Source organism: Hylobates moloch, unplaced genomic scaffold (assembly GCF_009828535.3).
Source record: "Hylobates moloch isolate HMO894 unplaced genomic scaffold, HMol_V3 SCAFFOLD_10, whole genome shotgun sequence".
In the NCBI taxonomy this organism is placed as follows: domain Eukaryota; kingdom Metazoa; phylum Chordata; class Mammalia; order Primates; family Hylobatidae; genus Hylobates; species Hylobates moloch.
In genome coordinates, this window is record NW_026652285.1 from 2,053,494 (window position 1) to 2,064,262 (window position 10,769).

The 10,769-nt window shown below is 41.6% G+C and overlaps 1 protein-coding gene and 1 long non-coding RNA gene across 3 annotated transcripts in view; one reads left to right on the forward strand and one right to left on the reverse strand.

The window, feature by feature from the left end:
• LOC116474376 (uncharacterized) overlaps positions 1 to 513 on the forward strand; it is a 30,111-nt gene extending 29,598 nt beyond the window's left edge. The window contains exon 5 of the long non-coding RNA XR_004249664.3: positions 176 to 513. This is a non-coding gene — a long non-coding RNA (uncharacterized LOC116474376). The remainder of the gene's footprint in view (positions 1 to 175) is intronic.
• The window catches only part of SMIM36 (small integral membrane protein 36), a 16,741-nt gene extending 14,131 nt beyond the window's left edge, over positions 1 to 2,610 (reverse strand). The window contains exons 1-2 of one of the 2 annotated variants that reach the window (XM_058445399.1): positions 1,926 to 2,610; positions 485 to 725 (exon numbers count right to left, since the gene is read on the reverse strand). In XM_058445399.1, the coding sequence (XP_058301382.1) occupies positions 2,100 to 2,381 (282 nt within the window). In that variant the 5' untranslated portion in view covers positions 2,382 to 2,610 and the 3' untranslated portion in view covers positions 485 to 725; positions 1,926 to 2,099. The remainder of the gene's footprint in view (positions 1 to 484; positions 726 to 1,925) is intronic. The other variant, XM_058445400.1, reaches the window with a different exon arrangement.
• Between the last annotated feature and the right edge of the window lie 8,159 nt (positions 2,611 to 10,769).

Below are 10,769 nucleotides of genomic sequence, written 5' to 3' on the forward strand. Positions count from 1 at the left end.
GGCTTCTTGCTCATAAAGGGAACAAATTTCCTCTGAAAGGTTTTCAATATAGTTTTCAAATCACATACTTAAGAGAAGATATAATGTTCTGATAAAATAAGAAACAAATTAAATTAAAAATAAACATCAAAACCTGAAAACAAAGTAACTGGGATTATCTTCACGTTTGTTACAGATACTTAAGAATCCAAAGGCGAAACAGTGCTCATTGTCAAAGCTGGCAGGGCAGTGGCCAGGCCGTCCTCATCAGTTTTCTACAGGAGAAACTGAAATTGAATTTCTCACGTTTTCTTCACATGTTGGACACCATCAGACCTTCACAATCAATGGACTCTATAACTTTTTTGCTTTCAAGCTTTGTTTTTGTTATTTCTTCTGTCTACAAGGCCATCTCCTGTCCTACCCTTCAAGATTCCAACATACTTTTGTTCTTCTGGAAAAATAACTACTTATCTTTTAAGACAAATCATCTTATCTTTGGTACCTGAGTCTAAGATGAAATTGGCCATTCAACATTATTTGAATATTTCTTGAGTGTCTTCTGTGTGCCAGACACTCGTGTCTCTGTTGACTCCTGCATCCTATGCAGACTTCTATCAGAGCATCTGCAAAGCTTTCTTATCTTTCATTGTCTAAGTCATGCCTGACCCCGCTTCCTTCTGTTGGGCAGCAAAGATCAGATGGCAGGGTCATGACACTCATTTCTCTTTATTTCCACACAGGTCCTGATGGAAAGAAGAGGTTCAGTAAATCTCAAAGTAAATACATACGTTTCTCTGAGCTCAGGGAAGGGAGGGTTAATAAAAATACACACAATGGAGATAATAATTCAAAAATTTTGGAGATAGACTAATGAACAGGGGAAAAAACATACAATTCAACATCAACAAAGAGAGTGAAGGGAAAGCAGGCAGTGTTCTGAGGACGGATACACCAAGCTGTGGAACCTCAGAATTCTTTCAATGAGTTTTCAATAACTTTGTATTGGATCAGGCCGGATTTGAGGATTGGAGATTAAACTTTTTTATGAGGCATATGGAAGGAAATATCAGTGATCATCACCATAGCTAACCCTGTGTGTCAAGAACTATCTGAAGTACTTTTGGTGAATTAACTCATTTAAATAGCCCCAAAAGCTTAGCGGTCCAATCACTATCCCTGAGGCACAGAGGTGGCTCAACTTAACCAAGGCCACACAGCTAGTAAGTAGAAGAGGCAGGATTTGAACCCAGGCTCCAAGCTTTGTTGTTTTAGTTGTATGCATTCCTTATTCTGTCTCAGAGTTGGGAATAGAATGTGAAGAGCTGGTAGGTACAGAAATAATAATGTTCTGAAGTCTGAACAAGTTCAATGGGGTTGCCTTGACTGGGTGCAGTGGCTCACATCTATAAAAGCATTTTGTGAGGCTGAGGCAGGAGGATTGCTTGAGGCCAGGAGTTCAACACCGGCCTGGGCAACATAGTGAAACCCCATCTCTACAAAAGAAAGAAAAAAGCCAGGCATGGTGGCATGACCTTAGAGTCCCAGCTACATGGGAGGCTGAAGTGGGAGGGTTGCTTGAGCCCAGTTCAAGGCTGCAGTGAGCTATGATCACGCTGCTGCACTCAAGCATGGGCAACAGAAGAAGACTCTGTCTCTTAAAGAAAAGAAAAACAACAACAAAAAAGTGGTTGCCTTGGAAAGAAAGAATTTGCAAAGAATAGACTAGACTGGAGTTAGTCTCATTCCTTATCACACGCGCGTGCGTGCACACACACACACACACACACACAGCCTATTGCATCCTTTCTCAAAAGTCATTCTCTCCTGTGAGTTGCAAGGACAGCAACATCAGAAATGTACCAGTAACCGACTTCATTATACTATAGTAGTGCTGACATTTTGCATTTGGAGAATTTGACTAAAGATCACTTTGGGCTTCTTACCTTAAACAGTTACTTTTGTCACAAAGAAGGTGACGAGAAAACAGCAAGTAAGACAGAGCTCTCACTTCCTTCGCCAAGCGGGATACATGTGCTGAGAGAATTGGAGCCACGATAGGGAGCAGTTTGTCTCTATGGAAACTCTAGTGGTCTCTCCCCAGTGTCCCTTAGCCAGCCTCATACCATGGTGCTTTTCTTTCCTAGTGGAGCAGGATCCCCCAAAGAAAGCCCAGGCGCCTTTGGCCAGTGGGGCCCAGGGACACTTGGGTGCATCACCACCAACCGGATGGAGGGCTGGGCCTCAAGAGTGGCCTCGGGTGCATACTCCTTACTGGGATCCTTGCCTCGGCAGTCATATAGCACGCAGGAGATGAGGAAGACCAGGAGCAAGATGACGTAGCTCGCAACTAGGATGATCAGGTTCAAGGTGACAGGGTCGATCTCCAAGTAGAATTCCATCACTTCTCCCACGGTGAAGAAGCGGGTCTAGAGAAAGGCGACTGGGGTCAGTTTGGGCATTGCAGAGAGCAGATCTCACAGCGTCGGAATAGCTACATTGGCTCTGGAGTAAAAATACATTAATCCCTACTGCTCCAGGAGACCTCGAGGATTAAAGCTGCTCGGTTTAATAACTTAAGCTTGCTGTTAATACCACAGCCACCAAAACACAGAAGCTGTCTCTCTTCAGTTCACCTACACAGAGAGAGAGAGAGAGAGAGAGAGAGAGATGGCTCATGAGTTACTGGATCATGGTGTATAAGTAGAGCATTCACACAATTCAGCATCCACACAGGCAGTTTGGTGAGCAAAAGTAAGTGTTGCTAATAAGCACTCCAGGATGACAGCTAAAAATTGGATTGTCCTGGACAATTGTGTTATCTTTGTATAAGGGATGTTTAGTGCCATGTATGGAGTGATTTGGAACATGAGGTCAGTAGGCTTTGGAAGTAGATGTGATTCTTCAACAAGAAGAAGATACTAGTGCCTGATATTTTCACCCTTTCTTCATTCGTTGCGATGTTTCTCATTAGTTAATTCAAAACTACTGTTTGAGTACTTACTTCCTGTGTTTTAGACACTTCACTAAGCAAAGGGGATATGGCAGTGATAAGACAGAGAAGCAGGTAGTCTAGCAGGAAAGATAGCCTTTAAACAGGTAATTGCACAATTCGCCATTTAAGAACAGTGGAAATCAGTTTATAAGGGACAAATAGAGGGTAAGAGGGCAGCGCGTCCCAGTGTGGGTCAAAAAAGCTTCCACGCAGAAGTGACATTTAACCTATGACCTAAAGGATAAGTAGAATTTAGCTAAGTGAGAAGAGACAGGGAAGATTTTTCTAGCCACAAAGAACTGCTTATGTGAAGACCCGAGCAGAAAGAAGCTGGAAAATTGCAAGCACTGAAACAAGGGCAGTGTGACTGGAGCATAAAGAGAATGGGAGCACAAGGTGGGACAGGTAGGCAGGGGCCAGAAGGCACGGGCACTTGTGGGCCACACTTAAGACTTTAGATATGATCCTAGAGCAATAGGATGCCATTGAATGCTTTTGCGCAGGGGAAATGACACTACTGAATTTGCATTTTAGAGAGATTCCCCTAGGCTGCCTCAAGGATGCAGAAAAACAAGCAACTTGAGAGGAAGATCAGATACTGATCAGATTACAGTTATTCCTTGATGTACAAATCATTGTCCTGCCTCAGTTGTAGCCTGGTCCCACTAGTCCTGCATAGGGCTACTTCATGGGCATGTGCCCTGTGCAGCTGCACAACGTTCCATGCTCAGAAAGAGCTCACACTTGGTTTAATGCTCTGCTGTTGCCATCTTGAAATTCTTAACTTTTAAACTTTGCACTTGGACCCACAAACTACGTATCTGGTCTTGGTCTCATATATGTATTTCTGGCCAGCTAGGGCATCAGTAGCCTTTTCTCCAATAGCTAATAGGACTTTTTGGATACTCCTAGTTAAAAGCTGAAGCTCCCAAAGGTCTGCTGGTTTCTTAGTGTTAAGCTTCAATGGGCTAGTGGCTTCCTATCAGGCTCCTTTATACTGAGCTTCCATGGGAACCTGAGGGTTTGAAGATGTTGTAGTATAGGGTTCTTATGCATCTGGAGACCTTTTTCCAAATAATATCTTCCATGATTCTATGGTCTTGGACTAACTTATGGAATTATACCCCAGAAGATGCATGGTTCTGAAACACCATAGATTTGGGGTCAGCCTTATTGGAATCTATTGGGTCTCTTATGAATATAGATACCTGGATCAACCCTAGATCTATTGAGTTAGAATCTTTGGGACTAGAGTCTGGGGATCTGTATTAATAAAAATCTTCATGGATAATTTTGATCTGCAACCAGGATGGAGAATCGTAGCTATAAAAGTAGAAAAAAAGGATGTGAAGAAAATGGGCCAATATGCGGTCACCAGGGCTTTGGTGATCTGTGAAGAGCTATTCCAGGGGGCATTCAACACAGAATTCAACACTGTCCGAAGTTTTGAGTCCAATAGATTCAGAGAATTAATTTTGTGCTTGCAAGGACATAGCTTTTTCTTCCTGAAGGCAGATCTACAGGAAAAGTCCATTTATAATTGGAAAGTTTCTTGGTAAGCACAGAATCACACAGCAAGTAGAGTTGTCTGTTGCATCTGTAAGTCACGTGCAATGCACCAGACAGAAGCGAGGCTTTAAAAGGCAGCATTATGCACCAGATGCCTACTTTCTTTTGCCCACTCGGGAGTCTAGATTCGTGACTTCTATAGTAAACTGAGTCTGGATAGCCCAGGTGCCTCCATGTAACAATATTTAGGGGAGTTATTTGGTGACTTTAAATAGATGACACAAGGATTGGTTAAAATTGACTCTGAAATGAGAACTACATACAGTTTAGTCCACATTAAATTAAACTGAAATATATGCAACAGATCTGCTCTATTGAGTGGAGTTTTCATAACAGATGTAGGTTTCTCTGTGTAATAGTGATAACCCTTAATCATGGTGCGTGATCTGGTCTGGCCTCTCTTCTTAGATTGCCCCCATTCTGCTGATATCCGTGGTGTCCTAGAATGTTTTGTTCAAGTCTATCGTCTTTGGTTCCAGTATCTTATTTCTATTAGCAGAGAGTTTTTTGTTTCTGTTTCCACCAGTGCTCAAAGTTCATTTGAAGTCCAGTCTCATGAAGGCTTCACTTCCTTGCAATGTCTTCGGTGAAATGCTGGGTGCTTGTTTTACTTAATTAATCTGGGTGGCTCCTTTATTCATATTGGGGCTAACCTCTCCCATCTTTCCTTCTTTTGCTGTCTTTAAGGAACTTTCCTCTTGTGCCATCTAGTGGCCAAAGCAGGGGCTGCTAAATAAAGAAAAAAACTTGGCAATAGGCAAACTGGGACGGATGACAGGGTGACATAGGTAAAAACAATAAGAAGCTGCATTTTCAGAAGAACCCCTTGAGGTAGTCTGGACATACTAATTCCTTCGTTTATTACACATATGAATTGTGCACTTACCATATGCTAGCAAGGTACTAAGCACTTTAGAGCTTGATAATGTGATAAATACTGAAACCACACTATATAACAAATGTAGAGCTCAGAGGAAAAAAGGAATTATCAACCCAATTTTTGAAAGTGAGAAAATTGAAGCTTAAAGAGGCAGTGGAATTCTAATGAGCTTATTCTCATTCCCTTTTTCCCTCTCACCCTCTCATCTCTCTTTTCTACTGCATAAAATATGAATAAAATATGTACATGCATAACTTGTTCTATAGAGCATTCAAGACCTATTGGACAGGTATTCCATGGGTCTTCAGTTGTTTACATATTTATTTGCAGTGTAGTTCATTGTGATGGCTGGCCTCGAATATTACTTAATAATACCAGATATGTGTCCCATATAAATACATTTTTATGTAAGTAGAGTTTATTACTTAAAACATAAACATATTTTTGTATATCAACTATTCTGGACGAAAATTTATCTCTGGTGTTTCAGAGTGCCTTGCTTCCTTGATAAAATATGGTATCCCAAAAATCTTAGTGTCTTAGAGAAGTGTCAACTTCAGAGGTAAAAATGTTATAAACTTATTTAAAAAAGCATTGGGAATTTGATTATTTCACAGTTGAGGACATTCAGGCACAGGGATGTGACTTTCTCAAGTCCAAACAGATAGTAAATGACAGAAGCAAGACATTAAGGCAATGCTTTTGAATTCTAGTCCAGTGTTTTTTTTTTTTTTTTTCTGTGCTGGAACTGTTGACTAGATAGAATGGAAAGTGAAAGAGGGAAAGATGCTGTAGATGCTAGAAAAGTGAGAAAGGCAATAATGAACAAAACCAAATGCTAGCCATCTAGATTTTCAAAAGTCCACTTGTCCTTCAGATTTATGCTAAGAGGACACAACCTAACTTTCAACCTACCACCCTTCTCAGCCTCCTACTTGTAATCAAGCAGGTGGCTCACTTGGGAGCCTCACCTGGGAGCCTCTGGAGAAATACTGCCATATTTTGTCGCAACTTCAAAGTCTTTCCTTCCATCTATACTGGGTTGAATAATGTCTCCCCTCAAATTCATCCACCTGGAATCTCAGAATGTGGCCTTATTTGGAAATAGGGTCTTGGCAGATATAATTACGTAAGGTGAGATTTCACGGGAGAAGGGTGTGCCCTGAATCCATTGATTGGTGTCCTTATAAGCAGGCTGTGTGAGGGCACAGAGATACACAGGGAGGAGATGCCATGGAAAGATAGAGCGAGATCAGAGCGAGGCATCTTGCAAGCCATGGAATGCCAAGGACTGCAGGCCACCACCAGAAACTGGAAGACAGGCCTGGGACAGACCCTCCCTCAGAGCCTCCGGAAGTAAACAACCCTGCTGAAATCTTGATTCCAGACTTTCAGTCTCCACAACTGTGGGAGAATAAATTCCATTATTTTAAGTCATTCATTTTGTGGCATTTTGGTATAGCACTCCTAGGAATCTAACATACTACCTATCTAATGTGTGGATAAAACCAGATGTGGCTTGCAGCAAACCATGAAGTATACCAAGCTCTTTTAGATCCTCTTCTATTTTATTTTGGTGCTTGCCCCTTATAGACCTGAGCTTGGTACCTGGCCCTTTCTTCTCAGGTATGGCTCCATGAAGAAAATGCATGGGATGAAAGAAAATTACTGTATGTAAAATTTATTTCTATAAAAAATAAAGACCTTCAGTTTAAAATAGCACTTGGCTGGAAGCCCCTGATGTAGCCTTTTATATCTTCCCAGTAAAATTCCTCAGAAGATACAGAAAAAAAATAGAAACCTACAAAACAATGAAAAACAATGTAGCAGGAGATAATATTTTTAAGATGCTGTGGTGTTGTTTCTCCCTCTCCTTCCCAAGACTTATTTGAACCAATTTCTCTTCTCCTTCATCATCCAAGATTTCTAAGGGTATTGATTCTCAGGAGAGATACAGCCTGGAAGAGTCAAATTCATCATTCTGGAGCTCCTTTGTAGAATTCTGTACACTTATACCAAAGTCCATAGACTTTGAGCCAGGCATTGTGGGGAAAGCAAAGGCCATTTTTAGAATTACAAAATATTGGCTTTGTGTATCAAGAGACCAAAAGCATAAAGTTTATGTAACAGGCCAAAATGTAGGAAAGAGAAAGTGAGGAATGTGAACAGTCTTCCTTTTATTTTTTATTTATTTATTTTTTTTGAGACAATCTCACTCTGTCACCCAGGCTGGAGTGCAATGGCACAATCTTGGCTCACTGCAACGTCCACTTCCCAGGTTCAAGCAATTCTCTTGCCTCAGCCTCCTAAGTAGCTGGGATTACAGGCACTTGCCACCATGCCCAGCTAATTTTTTGTATTTTTAGTAGAGATGGGGTTTCGCCATGTTGGCCAGGCTGGTCTCAAACTCCTGACCTCAGAGGATCCACCTGCCTCGGCCTCCCAAAGTGCTGGGATTACAGGCATGAGCCACTGCAACTGGCCAGCCTTCCTATTCTTAAGGAAGATTTGAAAAAGGAATTCCAAGGGGAGGAGACAAGAGATTAGATGTTAGAATATCCCTGAGAAGATGCTTCCTCCACAACACTCCCTGTACCATCTCTTAGAAGAAAGACTATATAATCACCTAGATGGGCACTCCAAGGCAGAAAGGGTTCGGCTTTGATTACATAGTATATCCTTGGAAGACTGCCGGGTTCCTGGAGAAGCCTCATGCCCTATCTAACACTGAGTGGCAATATGCTGGAATAGTAGAGAACAATGTCCAAGAAAGGTAGCTAACTAGACAAACCAGGGCTACCTTACTATTGAAGGTATACTAAGATGGTGCAAGGAAAATAATGGAGAGTTTCTAAGACTCTGAAATAGGATTGAGATGCAAAAGGTAAGAGATGGGCCTGGCATGGTGGCTCACACCTATAATCCCAGCACTTTGGGAGGCCAAGGAGAGTGGATCGTCTGAGGTCAGGAGTTCGAGACCAGCCTGGCCAACATGGTGAAACCCCCATCTCTACTGAAAATACAAAAATTAGCCAGGCATGGTGGTGCACGCCTTTAGTCCCAGCTGAGGGAGACCCAGCTCGGGAGGCTGAGGCAGGAGAATCGCTTGAACCTGGGAGGTGGAGGTTGCAGTGAGCTGAGATCGTGCTACTGCACTTTAGCTTGGGCGACAGAGTGAGACTCTGTAACAACAGCAACAACAACAACAACAACAACAAGCTGAGAGATGCCTGATTGAAAAGACTCCATGGTTGTTATTACCAAGGTCACAGAGTGAACAACTCGGGTATATGGAGGTGTCATTTAGTGATGTGGATGACTGAGGGAAAGTAAATTTGGGAGGTGAATCAAGAGCTATCCTTAGGATCAAATTGGAGATGATGAGAAGACAGCTGGATATTTGAGTTCAGATCTTAGTGGAAAAGTCAGTGTTGCAAACATAGATTTTAGAGTTATCAATATATAGGTAATATCTACAGTCATGGAACTGAATGAGATGACGTTAAAAGAAGGTGTACATTAGGAAAAGAAGAGGGATAAGGACAGAGCCTAGAGTATCCCAACATCTCGATGTTAAACAGAGAAGAAGAAATCAACAAATAATAAAGGGAGTGAACAGAGAGAGAAGAGCAAAATCAGAAGAACTTAGTGTTATGGAAATCCAGGGAGAAGTATGTGTCTTAGTCCATTTTGTGCTGCTATAACAGAATACTTGAGACTGGGTAACTTGGCTTACAGTTCTGGAAAATGGGAGATCTAAGATTGAGAGGCCACCATCTGGTGAGGGCCTTGTTGCTGTGTCATCCCATAGTAGAAGGTAGAAGGGCAAGAGAGAGCATGAGAGCAGAGCAGGACAGGGTGAAGAGGGCTGAATTTGTCATTTCATCAAGAGTCTACTCTCTTGATAACTAACCCACTCCCACAATAAAAGGATTAATCCATTCATAAAGACAGAACCTTCATGGCAAAATTGGCACTTAAAGTTTCCACTTCTCAGTGCTGTTGGATTGGGGATTAAGTTACCAATACACGAACTTTGGGGAACACTATTCAAACTATAGCACTGGGTTCAACAAAGGCAGTGACCAACTAGGTTGAAAGCTGCTGAGTGATCGATCAAGTAACATGAGAATAGACAGTTGACTGTTAGTTTTGAGATTTTGCTAAAATCAGAAGGGGTTTTCATAGGGTGGGATAAGAAAGAAAACCCCTAAAAATAGGTGGAGAAAAGAAGGCAAAAAAGTAGACCATGAGTAAAAATAATTTTGAGGAGTTTGGTTGTGAAATATTGAAGAGAAATGGGAAATAGCTGGAAAGCAGGGTGTTAGTGAAACAAAGTCGTTTCGTTTTTGTTTTAGATGAGTGATATGAAAGCATCATGTGAGCCCATGGGTTGTGAGTTGTGAAAGGGCAATTGATAATATGAGAGATAAAAGGAAAAGTTGTATGAGAGAGAAAAGGATAATATGAGAGAGAAAAGGAAAAGTTCCTTGAACAGAGATGAAATCCAGAGGAAACATGGAACTAGAGGCAGGGACAACACTTCCATTTATCGAGAGAGAGGAAAAATCAGTAGGTTTAGAACAGCTCTGGTGGTGAGAATATGAGGTTTGTTTCATCTGATATTTGAGGGTTTTTTTTTTTCTCACCTAGGAATGAGTTAAGATCATTAGCAGAATTTGAGTGGACGAAATGTACTGTGTATTTTAAAAGAGGAGAATTTTTGAAATAGTTATTTTGACAAAAAGGAAGACAAATATCCTAGAGAAGTAGGGTAGGAGTGCTGGGCAGTGTTGAATTCCCCTTTGACATGGGTTATCATGAATTTAAAGTGAGATATTAGTTCAAAGTAGTCAGATAATTTGGTTAAGCAGATTGGAGGTTAGTCAGTGAACAAAACAGAAGATGGGGGCAAGAGGGTGTTAGGAAGGAAATAGTTCCGATAGTACACCAAAACCTGTACACTGGGTAAGGAGGGATATGAGGGCATGTGGTGTGTGGGTGGAATGTGGCGGGAAATTGTGATAAATGGTGGAGTGAGTGCAATGGTGGTCCCTGTGTGGTCAAAAGAGAGTTGGAGCAGAGAAGAAGAGTTGGCACACTGGGAGGACTGGCAGTGGTGCTTCAAGAAGGGTATGACTGGAATTGAGATTCTGAAATTATTTGCAATGACAAGATGTAGGGAAGACCATTAGAGTGTATAGCAGAGGGGTATATCTTTGGAGTTGAGATAATAAAAAATCTGCAGGGGCAGAGGATTGCTGAAATTGTCTAGAAGGACAAAAGTGACAGAGGGAAGAGAATGAGGTGAGCTAAGTGCTCAAGTCCTTGGTGAGACAATGGTGG